Below are 20,295 nucleotides of genomic sequence, written 5' to 3'. Positions count from 1 at the left end.
TTTTACCTCGCATTTCTCCTTTGCTTTCATACGAATATATATTTATAGCGTCTACAATATACCTGTTTAGAAGCATAATATATGCAGATGAGCTCCTACAGAATGTATTATTGAGCTTATCTTTAAAATTTAGCTTCGTATTAAATAGTTTCCTAAGCTACTAATAGCTAATACAATACTATATTAAAAGAAGAAATTTAAAGTTAACCATAAGTTAATTACGTACACAACTCACAGAGGGAAAGGCCTTTATATGTTTAATTACAAATTGTAATTCAGCTAAAGGTAGAACGTACCCTATAGATGCCTATGTGTTTTATTTATTTTAAATGCTTCATGTTGGTAAATAAATGTACCCCAGAAGGTGTACTAATTTAATTTTACTTGGCTAAGAAAGAAATTTAATGTTATATACATATTCGGTAAAACACGATTGTCTATAAACTCAAAGCTAATAGTGGTTGATATTTTAGTATTTTTACTACCTAAAAAGTTGCATGCGTTAGAGGAATTTAAAGAACGCAGCTTGCTTCGAAACATACAGATTTCGTTCAACAATAAAGAGTATATTACAGTAATTCAGATTTGAAGACAAACCTTAAAATATAAATTATCTTTATACTAATAAAATTATTTTACACATTACTTATTTGAACTGTAACAAATGCATAATGCTCTGTAACTTGTATAAAACTTGTTAACATTATCTAAAAAATTTGGCATAACACCAAATCATTTAAAATAATTCAGCTCTGACTGGACTAGACAATGTTTAAGTGAAAAACTTTGTATGTGTGCTTAATGTTAATTAAAAACTTACGTTACATTACTTCTAGTTTATCAAAAACTTTTAAGGAATAGGATGCAGTTGTGTTTTACCACAGAACAAGTATAGAAGAATATTGTAAATTAAAGGAAGATATGCATTTAGAATTGTCAACTTTCGAACATGCAATTCAAACAACATTTAAAAGAAAGTTTATCTTTTTAATACAATAGGTATTCTCTTCTTGAGATTACCCACTTTCCTACAGCATTACCCACTTTCCATATTTCGAAAGTTTATAGGGTTGAAGTGGTGTAATTGTGTTTTTTATTCCACATGCTCCCCCTTTATAACCCAGCGCTTAGGAAACATGAAATATAGGTAGTACCATATGAATTATGGATAACACTTCTGCGCCACTAGATTAGCATTTTGAATTTAACCTGCATTTCTTATCTAGTGTAATTTATTTGATCCATTGACAATGTTAGCACTATGATATATTTACCCATAAATTCTATTTTTACGAATACGCAAAATATAATTAAATAACAAATTCAATAAAATACTTCCTATTGTTTACTAAAGCTGTAGAACTTTAAAATAAAGTAAAATGAAATTATCTGCGTTATTCGGATATTATCTGTCGCTCGATATTAGTGTCCTAATAAGCATCTTGGGAAATATCATTTTCTTAAGATAAGCAACATATAAAAAATATCTTTGCTTCGTAGGACGGAGCTGTTAAGCATCAATATTACATTATTAATAACCTCTCGTCATTCGCGCCTTTTTTTGTATCAATCCCGAGTATCCTGGGTATTGACTTTTCCAAAATAGGTATTTGAGGCAATTTACACTATATTCCAACAATTATTTTAATGGCATACAGAAACTTATGAGTATCTTGTTTCCAAAGTACAGTTAAGTCATTTTTGTGTAATTTTACAGGAAATACGAAAAACTGGTATTGTTATAGTTTCTTCGTTAATGGATGATACGATTTCAGCGGTATGTGTTTTGTAAGGTTACACAAAACATGCAAGAGCTTAAAAAGCTGATTTGGGGTTAAGCACAAACAACAGAAATTTATTGTCTTGCAAAAACTACTTAAGTTACAATTAAAAAAAAAAAAATCAAATACTGCACAATAATAAACACGAAGTTTTATGCAGTTTTCGCATCGATATAGATATTTTAATTATCGATATTTATTAGAGTTTGGGCATATTGCGTCGTTGAAATATCAGAATTTTGATATGCAACTAACTTTTTAAATAATAATAAAAAATCATTACATGTGTTTCGATGTATCTACACCGAGTTTCAATATAAATACTGATAGTAAAAATGCACATATCTCTCAAGAGCTTTTTCTTCTGTATTTTGAAGATGAAATTGGCTTCTTTACAAATATATAAAGGCAATATATAGTCTTGCTGATCCACCATGGATGGCGAAATTCTTATGGGTATCGTACCTGAAGACAATTCCAGCAGGTGATATTCTTCCTAGAAACATTATTGCTAGCTTCAGTAGTTCCGTGTAGTCATCGTTCTTTCATTTTGATTTATTTTTGTTAGAAAATTTATGCAAAATCCAACGGTCTGGTGACGGGTGTTATGAGCAGCAGATCGTACATAAGGATGCTAATACTAGGGATGGGCAAAACCGGTTTTTATAAAAACCGGAAACCGGTTTCTATAAAAACTGACATCTGAAAACAGACATGTCGGGTTTTCTCCAAACCCGGTTCGTTTTTCACCGAAACCAGTTTCGGTTTTCTTCAAAACCGGTTCGGTTTACACCAAAACTGGTTTCGGTGAAAACTTTTAGGAAACATAAAAATATTTTTATGGAAACGGAATCGGTTTCCGGAGAACAACGAAACACTATTCTGGTCAGAAATAGAACAAATTTTGGAAAAAACCGGAACCGGTTTTGAAGAAAACCGAAACAGGACCCGGTGGAAAACTGAACCGGTTTTGGAGAAAACCGATAACCGTTTCGTTGAAAACCGAATCGGTTTTAAAGAAAACGGAAAAGCCGGTTTTTGTGCCCACCACTAACTAATACGTAAATTGCTAATACGTTTGCTCTACGTAAATTTTCCTTTAAATCGAATACACTATGTAACAAAATTTCTAAAATATGATGTCAGCAAGGAAGACAAGGTAAATCACGCCCCACTGGTTGTTCGGGCAAAACACAAGCTCCATTTACACTGCATGCATTAAAGGGGTGATCACAATACAAGGACTACATTTTATCTGCAACCATTCATTCAATTAGTTTGTCAAATACAACTTCGACTTGCTGCTTTTCAGCACAGCTTCAATTTTTTTACACTCCAGGTAACTTGGTTTCCTTTTGAAATGAAAATTGCTGATAGGCTTTTTACTCTCTATGCTTTGTCAACTCTGGAAGTAGCTTTGTATCCCAATACACTACCAGGTAATTCACTGCCAGTAAATATATATTTTCTTGAACTTTTGCTGTTTCTCCAAATTATTTTCTTTCTAGATGGAGGCATGCTGTTTCTCCAAATTATTTTCTTTCTAGATGGAGGCACCTAAAGCTTTAATAATGGCAGTCATTAAGTAGACCGCATTTCTTTCACAGCCTGTGCACTTGTGTAACACAGAGAGTAATTTTGGACTAAAAAATAGAGCTTCTCTTGTTCACTGAAGGTAATTTTGATCCGACAATTTGGTTTGTCACTGTCGGACTAAATATATTTCATCATGAAAATGTAAAGTAACTCTGATCAAGTCGACATATCTGATAAAGACACTCAGATAACTTATTTCAACAGAGACTGTCAACTGTACTATCTACAAACTCCTACGAAAGCAATAATTAATAATGAACATGCACAGGAACTTCCGAAAGCTCTGACTATTAGGACAGTCAAACACTATCTGATAAAGTATCTTTTCAATTGCGTCGAAGTAAATAGTCGTATTGTTACTTTATTTACAAATGGAGTAAGCAAGCATTGGTAAGAAATGAAAAAAAATAAAACGGTACTTTATACAATTTACCGTTTCACCTAATTTTTCTGTGTTGGCATTTAAATAAATTGTGTGTGATTTTTTTAAGAAGAGAAATATATATTGTTTTCTTATGGAGTGGAACATATCTAAGGGTTTTATCTATTGAATAAGGATAAATCTCATTTACAATTTCTTATTTGAGGTATGTAGTGAAACGAACATTGATCAGTCTTTGATGGTTTAATTCAGAGAAGTCAACCAAATAAGAAAAAAAAAAACATTCCCAAATTCGTCCAAAACATTCAGATCTTCAGTCCGTAATGGATTATAAAATAACAGACATTATTTATTTTTAAAATATAATGTATGTATGAAAATGCTAAGTTTATATGTTTGTCTCCAATCCTTTCGAAAATGAGATCTCGAAAACTATAAGTGCTAGAAACGTGCCATTTTCACAGATCGATCTCAAATTTTGTCTAAATTGTCCAGTTCTAATTGAATATTTAAAAAGCATGACCATTATTTCTTTATTACACTTTTAGGGGAAATTTTAAAAATTGAAGCGTCATATCCTACGTTTTATACATTCCAACAACACATAGTTGTATACAGAGATTGTATATCTCTCAGGCGTTTGTTTCATGGTCAAATGATAATTAAAAACTAAGGATAATCATTTCTCCAATCTGCGATCTTTATTGCTTGCAGTGTTTTGCCCAATGAACATCATATATCACTGACATTATAATTAATTGTGTCTGTAATTTATTTGCTTGTTACGTACTGCATGCAAGAAGAAAGAAAATACTGATAATACATGAATTAGAACCTCCAACCGAAAGTAGACTCAAATCTTGCAGACGGTGCGAGATATTAAGAAAATAATGAAAAAAAAAATCCCCTTTATGGTACCCTTTGCCGGTTTTTATCAAGATGTCTTCGCTTGTGTCTGTAAAGGGACATGTACAAATGTTGTGAGGAATGACAAGTAGATTGGTGCTCATATGTGAATGATGCGCTGTATAGAGAGCGCATGTTTAGCTAGTAATTTTATAACGATTATATATAAATTAAAAATAACTTCAAATATGTGTTTGTAGTAAAAAGTTATCCTAAAACGATGTGTCACATAACACTCTTTCTTTAAAAAGCTTGGATCTGAATCCAAGATGGCCGCAATAATGATACTGCACAGTAGTAGATGCGCTTTAATCTCTATTACTTATATTCATGATATGATCTCACTCCCTTCAGGCATTCCTAGCTTACAAGAATCAATTGCAAACATCTATTTCAGAATGTATACTGTAACCGGATTCAAAAATTTAGGTTGTTTGAGGCAAAAATTAATTTTATTCAATTGTGCCATTTTTAGGGGTTACTTTCATCTGATGTGGAACCATTTTAGAGGGTAAGACTGAAAAAACTCTGAAGTAGGAAATTAAGAGGTATCCTTATATCTATATACCCTATATTAGGATAGCCCTTAAATTTCGACTTCCGAGATTTTTTGTGTCTCACCTCTAAACCAGTTATACATCAGATCATATCGGTATAATATTATATCTCAATTGACTAATATTAGAGAGTGCTGCAAGGGAACTAAAGTTTTGAATGCGTTTACAGTGTACAATGAGACCCTTGTAAATTGAGAAATCTTGTAATTTGGGAACAGCTAAAGAGAGTGAGACCATAATTTGCATAGGAGTAATAAAGCTAGTACAGCATCTATTGATGTATAGTACTATTATGAAAGCCCTCTTGAAGCCCTACATCTTGGATTCAAGTAATTTATATATATATATATATATATGAAGGAGTCGTATGATATATCGTTTTAGTATAATCTATTACCATAAACGCACATCTGACATTATTTTCAACTTAAAGCTAATCATTTAATAGTTTACTACCTTTGAAAAGTAAATTCTGAGGTATGATGAAATATGATCCTTTATTATTATACATCCTTTTACGAAGCAATTTCTATACAGAGTTTCATCTTCTTAACTTTAAGGTTTGTGATCTGGGGATAATTGTAAATCCCTGATGGGATTCGCTATTCACTGTCAACAAACAGTTTAATTAGATTTAATGGATAAGAATTCTCTTAATTTGGGTTTATTTTATAATTATTTATCCATTTATTTTGAACAATCATTTTTTCGCTTCTAGTATCTAATATAAGCCTTTTCTTCTTCTTCTTCTTCTTTATTATTATTATTATTATTATTATTATTATTATTATTATTATTATTATTATTATTTATTATTATTATTATTATTATTATTATTATTATTATTATTATTATTATTATTATTATTATTATTATTATTACTTTCATATGAGAAACTCTTATATAACCATGTTTTAATGGCAAACTTTTATCTATACGAGCTTGTAGCTAGCGAGATTTTGGTCCGCGAGGTTTTGCCCACGTGAAAGTTTAGGGCTGTGAAGTTTCAGCAACGAGATTTTGTCTGTATACCACAATATATTATGAAATGTTTCATAAAGAAAATCATGCAAATCGTAATACTTATTTGTTACTTATAAAAGCAAGGCTACATTAGGAACTCAATATATTAGTTTTAAAATTGCCAAACCGAGCGAAAATCCATACAACTTTGGAAGGAACTTTTGAAAGCCTTTTTGTTTGTACCAAACCATACAGTAAAGAACGCAAAATACAATTTATTTTAATTTGTAGATTTGTTTCTGATTTTTTTACGTGCTTTACGTATTTTACATGTTTTACGCGTCATATACAAAAGCTTATTATTTTTTTATACATGTAATTATCCCACCTTGGTAATAGCTTCTCGTTGATACTTTCTATGGCAACTTATTAATTACTCTTTCGATTTTGTACTTTTTTAACTACTCAAAATCCCCCCTCCATACGTATAACTAACAAGTAAGCGTTGGAAAAAAATGACCAGCGAAGAACAGTTGTAGGGACTCCGGAGCATTTGTAGGGACTCCGGAGCACATAATGCAATTGTGTATAGGTCTATATAAATAAATTGAATATACACTACATGTGTTAAACCAAATTAGTACAGAAAGAAAAATAAAAATGAATAATGATAAGAAAACTAAGGTCACTTTCCTTTGCTAGATCTCAGTCAGTGCCAGATCTATAAACCGCAAAACTCTGCGGTGCGGGGGGCCCTGGCCGTAAGTGCCCAAGGGCTTTTAAAGGTCCCCCTGCACATTGCCTCTAAATACTAATTTTTAAAACACCTGAAAAAGAATTATATTCTCACAATAGTTGATTATTTGAATCAAGTAATGAGCCACCAGGATTGACAACGATTCACATTTCAGCATGTTTTGTTTTTGATAAGTGGAAAATGGATGAAACCGTTGATAATTCACTGGAGAGTGAAAGGAAATTTGAAGCAAAGTTTTGGGCCCAGGTTCTGGAGAGACTTTTCGATATTACGCTCACATTAAAAAAAAAAAAAAAAAAAAAAAAAAAGCATTTAGAGGCAGTAAAGAACATGATGGAAGTTACGATGGAAACTTTTTGTCTCTCGTACAGTTGATAGCTAAATATGACCCTCAATGGCACAGGTAATCAGTCTACCCGAATGTCAGATTAAGTATCTCAGCCATGATATTCAAGATCAAATCATCCATTGCCTGTCTTTAAACTTAAAACCTAATCTGTTGAATGAAATTAAAATAGTGCCATTTTTCTCATTAATCATTGATGCGACTTAAGATTTATCAAAGAAAGATTAAATGAGTTACATCATTCACTCGCTATGTAAATTTTACAGAAATAAACGCTAGCTTAGAAAACGAAGTTCCTAGACTGGTCGAGACTGAAAAAGGGTTTTAGGATTTATACATGTAAGAACAACTGCATCCGGACTTGCAACTATAGTGTTAAGTCATTTGGAGAAATTCGGATTGTCTGCGAAGAAAAGAAGAAAGAAAGAATAACCCAGAGGGCAGGGAAATGATGAGGCTGCTGTGATGATGAGTGATGCTTTACTCGTGTGTTCAGAAGAGACTTCAAGAAATTGAGGAACGAGCTATATATTTATATATTCACTGCGCGTACATAATTTAAACCTTGTCATCAATGATGTGTCGTCAAAAGTGTAAAAGAAGTTGTCAGTTACTTCACAACGCTCCAGGATTTGTATATAATTTTTGGCCAAAGTATAAATAAGTGGGATATTCTGTCATCATTGACAGGAGAATCGGAGATCACTTTGAAAATGCTCAATCCAATTAGAACTCACGGTATCAGTCCATTGTAACTATCAGGTTGAAGTATGCTGAGATAATGAAAACTCTCCGAAAACTTTCACTGACAAGTAAGAAGACTGACGAGGTATCACGAGAACGGAGTATTTTGTGAGTTGTTAAATAAAATTACATGAAAGACTCATCGAGTTCTTTTCGCAAAGAATTGTGTTAATGTGCCAGTGATGAAGAACAGAGACTATGAAAGAGTGATGAAAAAGAGGCCTACTGGAGGTATTCAAAATATACATTTGAAAAATAATAATGAAAACTAGTTAGAAGGGACAAAAATCAAGAAGAAAGTGTTACTGAAAGTTGGGGAGAGAATAGTAGTTATGGGAATAGTTAATAAGAGAAAAAAGAAATTAATTAGGAATTGCTTTAAAATAAAATTAAGTGGAAGACAGTATCCTAGAAGCCGAAAGTGAGAAAGCAATGGAGAGTTTTGGAGAACAACTCTTACACCAAAACAGTGATTAGTGAGGGTCATTACATTATACACGAAATCTTCTAAATTAGCAGCAAGTGATGATGTGCAAGTTATGGATGTATTGGAACTAAATTCCAAAATTTTAGTATTGGCAAGTTATTTTGAAGAGAATAAAACGACGGAGAATTTTATTTCGGATAGTTCATAAGAAATATAGAACCACAGTAGCATAGTCAATAAGCCGGCTACCTTTCGACTGGTTTACCTTGGTTCAATTTTTGGTGAGACCAGAATTTTTTCTCTTGCCCTACCTTCGTCCAAATGCGGATCACGTCCAGTGTCTGTCAAATGGGTAGGTGAGGAAATCTGGACAAAAACGTTACTGCAATATGATGTTCACTATATCACCAGTTCTAGAAGCGAAAATAATGGAAGTGTGAACTTCCCTCTCACATTACACGACGATCACTTAGGTATGTTTCTAGTAAGGTTGTAGTTTAATTTAAAGAATTTCAAAGACTAGGTTTTTTTTATTACTATTCCTACTAGACCCTACATATTTACTGACTTTTGGTGTCTATGGTTTCAGGTTTTGCAATCTATATTGTTATTACAGGTGATATAGACTTACTAACTGAACTAACTTTCTGGCTTATGGAACACGGAAGTTCAATCCGTATTCAGAAAAGCTCTCCATTGATTCTGTCCTTAGCCCATTGGATCAGGGGCGGATCCAGGCAGGAGGTCGATCGGGTCGATCGCCCCACCCCCCAGAAAAGGAAACTTTCTGGTTTTATATATAAATAAAATCCATCCCAGAGTTTGTTAATCTTAAAAGTAGCTCTAAGCGCAGTATTACAACTCAGCGCTCCTAGAAGTCCATCCTGGATCCGCCCCTGCATTGGAACCAGTTTCTACTTTGTACTTCTATTTCTGCGAGATCCATCTTAATATTAATCTCAGGTCTTTCTTTTCCGATTGGATTTCCAGTTAAAACTTTGAAGGCGTTCCTATGTTCTTTTCCGGTTACATGACCTGCCCACCTGAGCCTCCTAGACTTGATGGCCCTAACAATGTTCGGCAAACGGTACAAATTATGCACTTCCTCGTTATGAAACTTTCGTAATTCCCCATTCCCGTTAATCTTGGGTCCGAATATTCGTCCCAGGATTTTATTCTGAAATACTTTCAGTGTGAGTTCTTCTTCAGAGTAAGCGACCATGTTTGGGAGACAGGCTTACCTAAGTTGATAATACTTCTAAGAATGTTACGAATGGCATTTGATATGATAATATTATCTAAGAAAAAGTACATGCAGTTTTGTAACCGATAACTCGGCTGAACTTTTCATTTACTAAATGACTCCTTTCATTTAAGAGATTAAATGACATGTCTTCTTGGTTCTTAGCATGTCCGACAGCATTAAATCAATAGCTGAAGGTTAACTGCACAGAAAATATGTTTCCGTGTGACAGTGTACATTCTTGCGGAACTGCTTCTGTCTCATTTAGATACCAGAATACTATTGGAGTACATGGTTGACCTTTAGTTTTTTAAGCCTGTGATAACACATCGAAGAAGCCTGTCAGGTTTAACGAGCTTACTCATCCTGTTTAGCTAGAAAAAGCTATTGTCACATTAACCTACTTGGATGTGTATATTTTCATTAATCTAGATTTGTGATGAATATTCTGTTATTTTCAGTGATTTACTTCACAGGTTTCAACATAGGATCCTCACATGTAAGTATACATTACATAAAATAAATGTCATACTCTTGGGGAAACATTTAACCAATTCTTAGATTAGATAGTTATGTTTTCGTTTTAGCACTAATATAAATCGCTAGCGTCAATTACCCGTTTCGCTGGGTTAAAATAAGAAAATCTAGTAATATGTTCCGTTAGACAGTCACTTTTTACTATTAATAATGCGCTCTCTAATATCGGTCATTTTCGATCATTTTTATGTAGCGTCCCGTCCCCTTCCCCTAAGTTGCGGGGCTGAATTTTAATTTAAATGGCATCGGAAGTGTCACTGTTCATCTCAGCGACCCCGAAAACTATGGATTCGACACTAATATCGGTCATTTTCGATCATTATATATATATATATATATATATATATATATATATATATATATATATCCCTCTCCTAAGCTGCATCGTCAAAGTGAAATGACAAAACTATCCCAAGCTCGAATCTCATCTATGTCGAAAATTTGATCAAGATCGGTCGGATGGGTCAACAGTTATTAAGTGACAAATATACCCTAGTCTCTCCATTCACCTTGGTGATCAACAGTGGTCTACACGTATCATTAGTAATATAAATAAATAAAATTAAGAGAGAACATGCATTCAGTGGCTGAGCAATTATATACGTTGATATTTATACCTTTCGTTTTGAAAGTATAGTAGCTCTACAGTTTGAATGTTTCTCTCTAGCGAGAATTCTTTTAAATATTACGAAAGCAAAGTAAGCTAAAATGCTAAAACATTCACGTCGTTTCCCAGAGACCCTCCCCACTTGCCCAGTGGCTTGTATTATGCACCTTTGGTAGAGGTGGTTCTGAGTTCAATTCCCAGTGTAAAATCAATGGAATTTGAAAATCACGATGGGTCGGGTTCTATCTTAAACTGTAGCTACACGTCTTATATAGTCTGTATACTGAAAAGGGACGCTAAACTTCAACAAACAAGCAAATGTTTCTAGGGAACTGTTAAATTTATTGTTGTTTGTAATTAGTTATTAACTTATACAGCAAAACTCAAAACATTGCAATATATCTGCGAGCATAAGGAGAAAATCTATTACGTTCATAGAAAATTACCAAAATAAAGTGTGAGAAAGTGTTAATTAGTGACATTTGTGTGTCTAAAGAACTAGAATAGTTTTATGTATTTCCTAGATCTTTGACTCCTTGTATAAATCCCTATCCAAATCTCAATTCTGAAAGTAGCATTAGGCCTATTAACACAATTCATACAATGAAATTAGCCCTGCACTATTATTAGTATTCTATCCTCTGAAATAAGTGTTAAAAACATCCTATTTTAATCTTGAGTTTTGTATACATAGGAAAAAGAAGATAAAAATGTAAAGTAAAATTAAGAAACAAGAAGAACAAAAAGTCAGTAAATGTTTCATTTTTTACTGTGAGACGTAATTTGCGCCCATCTCTCTAAGACTTCCATATTGACTAATCTGTACTCTCTCAAGCAAAAAGTTCCACATTGCAAATACTATGCATTTATGTCCAATAGTTTAGAAGAAAGTATAACAAATCATTAAATCCCCTACTTTCCATGCTTTGGAAGTAATTAATACAAGTGAATGAGAATATATATATATATATATATATATATATATATATATATATATATATATATATATATATATATATATATATATATATATATATATACAAGGGCGGATCTAAGGGGGGGCTACGGGGCTATAGCCCCCCCCCCTTGACGCTCAGGTTTACACTGGATAAAATGGGCTTCAATTCTGCTTTACACTGGATAAAACGACAAATTACGGTTTAGCCCCTCCCTTGATCATATCCTGGATCCGCCACTGTATATATATATATATATATATATATATATATATATATATATATATATATATATATAGTGCGTTCCACGAATAACACTAAGGCCCATCTCCTGAAGAAACCAAGGCAGATAGAAACATGAAACCTTTTGAAACCTTTAAGGGACATAAAAGACAACATTATGCTGATATGGAGAACCCCCTATGAGGTGGACTCAAAGAGCTTACAGGGAGTAACTCCAAACTTTTAAATAGCAACCCCCACCGTGTGGTATCTTGTTTGAAAAGTAATCACGAGTAGAGACCAATTATGGAAACTGGATGTCGCTAGCGTATCCCTATCCCTATCCATCCGTAAAGCAGGGTCGAAGTACGTTCCACGCATAACACTAAGGCCCGTCTTCTAAAGAGACCAAGGCAGATAGAAACATGAAACCTCTTGTAACCTTCAAGGGACATAAAAGATAACATTATGCTGATTAGGAGAATTCTCCAAGAGGGGGACTTAATGGAATTACGGGGGATAACTATAAAATTTTAAATAGCAACTCCCATCGTGAGTTACCTCGTTTGAAAGCTAATGACGTGTAGAGATCAGTTCTGGAAACTGCTTGTCGCTATATCGTGTCTCTATCCAACATGGCTGAAATCCGTAAGTACGGTCGAAGTACTCGTAGTTACCCTTCGTAACCCCCTTAGGCCCCTCTGATAGCCGATTTTCCTTATCAGCATAATGTCTTTTGTATCCCTTCAAGTTACAAAATGTTTCATACTTGTTTCTATCTCCCTTCGTTTCTTCAGGAGACAGATCTTAGTGTTATGCGTGGAACGTACTTCGACCGTACATACGGATGGCCGCCATGTTGGATAGGTACAAGCTAGAGACTTGTAGTTTCTAAAACTGGTCACTACACATGATCACCTTTCAAACGAGGTACAACACGGTGGGGGTTGCTATTTAAAATTTTGGAGTTAGCCCCCGTAACCCCCTTAAGCGTACTCATGGGAAGTTTTCCATTTCAACATAATGTTGTATTTTATGTCCTTTGAAGGTTACAAAAGGTTTCATGTTTCTATCTGCCTTGGTTTCTTCAGGAGACGGGCCTTAGTATTATTCGTGGAACGCATTATCTATATATCATATCTATGTAACAGTTCGAAAAACATTTCTGGTCACTCTCAACATCAGCAATATTAAATTCGGTTCTCCTTCGCAATATGAATTATTCTTCCGTTCTCCTAACATTCATGGAAATGAATGAGATATTTTATTATGTTTGTCCAAAAAAAAAAAAAAAAAAAAAACTACATACCAAATAGTGTGCTTTCTGTACAATTTTGAGAAGGTGGGGCGCGGTGGCTCAGTGGTAGAGCTTTCACCTCCGGTGCTTGGGGTCCCTGGTTCGATCCCAGCTCGCGCCATGTAGACTTTGTGGTGGACAAACACCGCGCTCGTGGGTTTTCTCGGGGTTCTTCCGTTTCCTCCCACTTTCTTCATTCCACCATTTTCATTCATTTCTCATCATCACTGTCTCCTTTAGCCTAACCGGCATAACCGTGGGACGTAAAACTCACATTTCATGTTTTGAGAAGGAACATGGATGAGGAATTATGCTTGTTACTTCCCATACCTTCTCAGGATTACAGGTTTTGAATTAACTTAAATGAATGCAGTACTCGTTTACTGAGTATCAATTACCATCTGATTTAAAATTCCATGCCTCTGTGTTCAATGGTTTAAAAAAGACCCCTATCTTTCTTTGAGACCAATTGGCATTCTTTTAGATAACTTTTAATATTTGTGATACTAAATAATATGTTAACAATATCATTCAATATGGAATATTTTGAGAGAATTATAATAAGAACCTATAATTTATATATACGAGTAAGTCAGTTTTATAGCTTAATTTATGATAATATATATTATTTAGTGTAACATCTACACAATGCAACACATAATAATTTTTTAAAATTATCTTAATAGCTGTTATAAACAATAAAAAAAAACTACTTTCAACCGCCACACTAAGATTTCATAGCACTGCGCCTGGCGTTAATTTTTAAGCTAGCCATTTTCTAAGTTCCAAAGCACTATACAAATCACACTAGTTATTGGTGATATTAAAAAATATATGATTTATCCCATTATGCTATGTTGTGGGGTAATTACAGCGAATAGAAGCTGAAACAATTTTTGCAAAAGCTGGGACAACACAAGTCAATAAGATTTTGGCACAGACATGAAAATACCTGATTCTAATAGAACTTTTCACGTAGAATTCGAATCTCCCATCAGCTTTTCTCCATCACCTTCAGTTTGCAAGTAACAGATGGATTTTCAGGAAATTTCCCTTCAAATTTCCTTTTTTTTTGTTACAATTTTTGTACGTGTAGCTCCGGTACCCTTAGGTATATAAATACACAAACTATATTGTATGTTAGCTTGATTTATATGTTAGCTTTAGTAAGCCCTCTAAGTTTCATAAGAATCGCATTATTCTTTCTAGAGAAATAAACATATTTATATAAAAATATGCTATGTGTACTGTTCATTTTACCATATTCATTAGTGCAGATAAAATCACATATAACTTCCACGAAAATTACAATATAAGCACGGTTTATACCTCATTGGACTTTCAATAAGACATATTTTCAATGATGTGTACACCATGTCGCCATTTTTGTATGAGGAAATTTCTAGAGTGATTTTGTTGGAAATTCTCTCCCAAAAGTAGTTTATAAGATTTTTTTGTCTCAACTTGCTATTTGTATATAGTGATACAGAAACAGGAACTGCACTAAAACACAGTTTTATGTCTACTTAATAAATAATACAAAAGAAGTGAGTGGTATCTTCTTAATAAATGAACACTTACTTACCTGTATTCGAATTCTACATGAAAAGTTCTATTAGAATCAGGTATTTTATTCGCCAGGGAAAAAGTTTTTTTTTCGACTAGTGCAGGAGCGTTTTCTTCCAGCAAAAATGTAAAATTTGAAGAAAATGTATCAAGACAACGCTCGTTGCAACTCTTTGTAAACATCTGTGACTTAGTTTCCTACACTACAACTCTTTTTTTTTTTTTTTTTTTTTTTTTATTGATGCCATGAAGTGAATATTTTTCACACTGTTACCCTGAATGTACATGAACCATTTATAGTAGAAGACAGTGTAATGGCAGGAAAAATGAGCTTCTAGGTATAAAGATGATCTTTTACCAACAGATCCGGACTCCGAATTGATTGAAAAGTCTCTATGTTGTTCCTCTAGAAAGTCTCTTAATGCAACTTACAATACAGACTCTTTACATTGTCTAAAACATGAAGGAACTGTAAATGTTTTAAATTAATCGACGCCTAAGAGTTTGAAAATCTATTTGTGAGTTTCATATTCTTCTTATTTGTTTCTGTAGAATTAAAAATAAATAACAATAGTCGATTTTGCTGCCAGTCTTCGTTATTCATAACCAGGGGGGCGCCGCAAACTGAGATTACGAACTATGCCGAACACGTGTGACGTCATGTGGTAAGCACAGCCAAGCCAGTGATGCCAGTTTGCGGGAAATTTCCCGTAAAATGCGAAATTCTGAGCACTGGTGGGAATGCGGGAATTTTTCTTTAAAATAGGCTGGAAACGGGAAATGGAGACATTCTCAACTTTTTTAAATACGCTATAGACGAACATTCCATCATATATTGTATCAAATATTTCATCAAAGTGGAATTTGAACATTTATGATACCAAGTTGTATGCAACTTTTGGTTGGTTACAACATTTGACACAACTGCTCTAAATTAGAACTTGTTCTATTTCTATCCAACATTATATCAAATAAAACAAACGAAAATGGCTATGCGGTGGCACTAAAATTGAGTATGTGGACACGGAAAGCAATTGACATTATTTTGATGCATACTAGCAGTAATCTGTTTTGTATAACTATAAAATTAAAGAATATTAGTGCTAAGTACTACAGGCGAAGTAGTTGTGGGAAAACTACTCGCCCATATTAATGAGGCAGTTTGGGCGATATTTCTGACATTTTAGCAGTTCCTAATGCACGTTTGAAAAATGGATACACCCTTTTCCGCATACTAATGACACATAATGTATGCAGGTGCGGCCGGAGGTTGTATAAAGAACATGACACATAATAAATTGGTTTCCGGTAAAAAAGAAATGTTAATTGGACAAGCAGAATACAGAAAAGACCTTTCGGAAATAAAATATGCAGATCACACACGTAGAACAAGGTAATTCATTAATATGCAGCACATGTAACGCGGCAGCTGCTGCTGGAGAATATGCTAGAAATTTGGATCGTTGGAATGAGTGAAAGAAAGCACTGGAAACTTCCAGATCTTTTTTTAAATTTATTATTGTTGGAATAGGGGGAAGAACACACTCGAAACTTCTAGAAAGATTGAAGGGCATATAAATACTGATGCATTTGCATGATGTGTACATTTAGAAAGAAGACAGCAGGAACATCAAGTGTTAACTTTGCGAAGAAGATATTTTACTACTAGGAGAGACTGAAGATTGGTAAGTACTAACATTGTAGTTGTCTTGTAGTATACTTGTTCATTTTTATATGGGAAAGGGACATATTGTAATTGTTAGGAGTATAAGGGGGACGGAACTGTTTGGTTTTATCGGGAATTGATTGCGGATTTTCCGGCATTGAAAAATGATATGACTCGGTGTACTTTTATGGAATTATAACGTGACTAAGATATAGTATAATGTAATATGGAGGGAATCAACATTAATGATTGCACCGGGAATCGAATGAGTATTCTCCCAGGTGGAGAACCGTACGCTAAATTTTATGCTTGAAGTGCGAACTTGTTACTTATACATAGCTATGAATTGTGTATGACATAACAGGTATATATAAATTATATTGTACAGAAAGTTAGCAAAATGCGCTCCCGGGAATCGAACCAGAGCTATTCCACGTGAAAGCCGTACGACAAACCTTTTGCTTAGCAGATGTTGTTACTTATATGTAGCTATGAATTGTGTAAGATATAACAGGTATTTAGAAAGTATATGGGAAATTTTATTGAGCAGGGAGTCATGACACTGCCGGAATTCGAACCAGGGCTATTTTACGTGGAGAACCGCACGCTTGCTTGTACTGTAGACTTTTTTCAGTTATAAATGCTATATTTTACAAACTTATATTGGATAGGTAGTTAACAGAATCTGCATCGCGAATCGAACCATGGCTCTCTTACATGCAAAGCCAATATGGTTGAGCGTTAGTGTTACGTTGAATATTATATTTTGTAATTTGAAAAGTCGTAATACGGTAACTAATTGCATTTTTTTTCTTTTCTGTTTTAGGTGCTGAAGCATATAAGTGATAGAAACGAGAAAAAGCAGAGAGCGACGTGGATTTCAATTGGATCATCACTTAAACAGAGATAAACTAATATTCGGTAAGTATTATTATTATTATTATTATTATTATTATTATTATTATTATTTTCAAAATTTTGCTTGTTTTCAGGTTGTCAAGTCATTGTATACATATATTGATTGCACTTTTTTGTCTTGTATTTTACAGAAAAAAATGGAGTTTTACTTTGAGGAATTTAACGTGATTGATGAAACCATTTTCCAGGGAAGACTGAGAGGCTTGGATAGTGCTGAACGTGTTTTACATACGTGGCAACAAGTAGTGGACCTGCAAGCAGCAGGGTATGTTGGATCGTCTGAAATTGTAAGTGATCTACTATCGCTTTTGTACCTATATTATAAAAATAATCAATATATCATACTGAATAATGTTCGCTCAGCAGCGGACATTATAGAGCTTTTTGACCACGGATTTTTCCGTGAAGATCGACTGTATGATGCGGCATTTATGTCATATTTAAATTATATGGCTTCTGAGAAGGGGCAGTTAGAGCGAGTGAGTGACAAAAGTGTATCCGCGTTCTTTTCATTTACGGGAAATCGAGAAAATGTTCAATCAGAACATGATGATGATGATGACTCATTACATATTGATTGGGCACTATTAAATGAAATTAATTTGGATGAACCAGTAGAAATTCAAAATTCCGAATCTGACTTTACAGAGGTGTTGTGGCAAAAATTACAAGAAATTGAGGAAGAAAATGCGCGTGTTGATCGTCTGAATAATGCACATTATTCAGAAGATATGCGGCCCACAACTTCTCAGCACCCTCCATTGCGAGGGTATGGAGGAAATGAAAGAGAGTGTAATATGTTTGAAATTGTGGGGAGAAATGTGAGAGAGTACCCGCGTTTCAATATGAAAGGGGTGGAAATTATTGTAAAACCAACGGTGCAACATATAATTACAAATCCCATGGATTATATTACATCCATGATGGATTATGCGCTTTCTACCGTTCTGAGGGATACACGTCCCCACGATTTTGTCGGTTTAAGAATAAATTCCGACAGAGATCTCCTGAATAAAGAAGTGTTTGTTCCATGGCGAAAACGTCAAAATTTGAATACTGATGTGGTTCTTAGAACGGTGGCGAACGTATTAAATAGCAATGAATCATTTCTTTTAGGAAATCAATTAGAATTCCGGTTTGATATCGTTGATGGATTACACGGACAGGGTATATCTAAACGCGCAGCGGTAAGAAAATATGCAGAAATGAGTATTTTTCTCAAGGATCATGTGGTGGCCACAAAGGCTAGCGATTTTCTTTGTCTGCCAAAATCCATAGTATATTGGATTACGAAACATGAAGAGAGTAAGGATGCACTATACAATATGACCCTGCCTACACGCAAAACCTGGGAAAATAAAGCACAACAATTGTGTAACGATGCGAAAATGTACGTTGAACGGAAACAGGGATTTGATTTAGAAGATGTAGTTGCATTTCAAAATTATTTAGTGAAAAAGAATTATCAAATTGTAGTATATGAATTACCGGAAAATTCCAGAACACCTGTGGTACGCTACCCAGGAATAAATGCAGAGAAAAAGATATTTATTCTGTATCAGAGAGGGGATACTGTGGGCCATTTCCAGCCCATTAAGAATATTACTTCGTTTATGGGTAAGAAGAAGTTTTGCTTTTCGTGCTTGGAAGGATTTAGATCAGATCGTAGTGCTCACCAATGCCTGATGAGATGTTCGTACTGTGAACATTTTCATGGTAAAGAAACTACCGCGAAATTGGTACATTGTACACAATGTAATAGAAACTTTGCTGAAGGCATTTGCTTTAATAACCATTTAACACTAAATAAAGTAAAGAAATCCACATGTGATTACGTAAAATTGTGTAACGCATGTGGTGTAATTTATGATGTGAGAAAAAGAAAATCGGCTCATGTATGTGGCGACTACTATTGTAGTCTTTGTAAAGTGCACGTAACTGTTGGCCATCGATGTTTCGTTCAAAAGTGTAAGCTAAAACGCACTGAACGGTTTTTGTATATTATATTTGATGTGGAAACCATGCTATTAGCACCAAATGAGAAAGGTGAACGGGAGCATGCTGTAAATTTATGTTGTTGTTTGAATGTATGTTTTCACTGCATAAATACAGGAGTAGATAGTTTGTGTTTCAAGTGCGGAGATAAAATATCCGGGAACCGTATGTTTTCTTTCACAACCATGGAGGCGTTTATTGAACATGTGCTTATGGAAAGACCAGAGTATCAGATCATTGTGGCACTTGCTCACAATAATTCGCGATATGATGGTCTATTTTGTGTTCGCACACTTATTGAGAAACAAAAAATAACTCCACATGTTCTTATGCACGGTCAAAAGATATTTCAAATTAGTATTAGTAATCGTTTTTATTTTCGGGACACTTTTCTTTATCTTGGTGTAAAATTATCCAAATTACCGAAAACCTTAGGATTGAATGTTGAATTGAAAAAAGGAGATTTTCCATATCTCTTTAATACAGAGGAACATCAAAATTATGTTGGAGAATGGCCGGCATTGCATTATTATGACCCAGACTCACGTAGTACGGCAGACCGGGCAGAACTTATGCTGTGGCATGAAGAGCGAGTACGGAATGGTGATATTTTTGATTTTCAGAAAGAATTGTTGGAGTACTGCCGGAACGATGTGCGTATATTGGCGGAGGCAGTAATTAAATTTACCTCCATGATTGAAGAGAAAACAAATGGTATTCAATGTTTCATTTCCAGCCAACAATCGCTAGTCTAGCAATGTTGACGTACCGGTGCCATCACCTGATTGAAAACACAATTCCAGTTATTCCTCCAAACGGGTTCCAACTT

At 34.2% G+C, this 20,295-nt stretch overlaps 1 protein-coding gene across 2 annotated transcripts in view; it reads left to right on the top strand.

Moving 5' to 3' along the window:
• The first annotated feature begins 9,890 nt into the window (after positions 1–9,890).
• LOC145686413 (trypsin-1-like) overlaps positions 9,891–20,295 on the top strand; it is an 88,905-nt gene continuing 78,500 nt past the window's right edge. For both annotated transcript variants that reach the window (XM_081759707.1, XM_081759706.1), the window contains exon 1: positions 9,891–10,201. In XM_081759707.1, the coding sequence (XP_081615833.1) occupies positions 10,142–10,201 (60 nt within the window). In that variant the 5' untranslated portion in view covers positions 9,891–10,141. The remainder of the gene's footprint in view (positions 10,202–20,295) is intronic.

Source organism: Thermobia domestica, chromosome 5 (genome assembly GCF_964235325.1).
Source record: "Thermobia domestica chromosome 5, izTheDome1.hap1.1, whole genome shotgun sequence".
Lineage (NCBI taxonomy): Eukaryota > Metazoa > Arthropoda > Insecta > Zygentoma > Lepismatidae > Thermobia > Thermobia domestica.
This window is presented reverse-complemented; position numbering and strand designations above follow the sequence as displayed.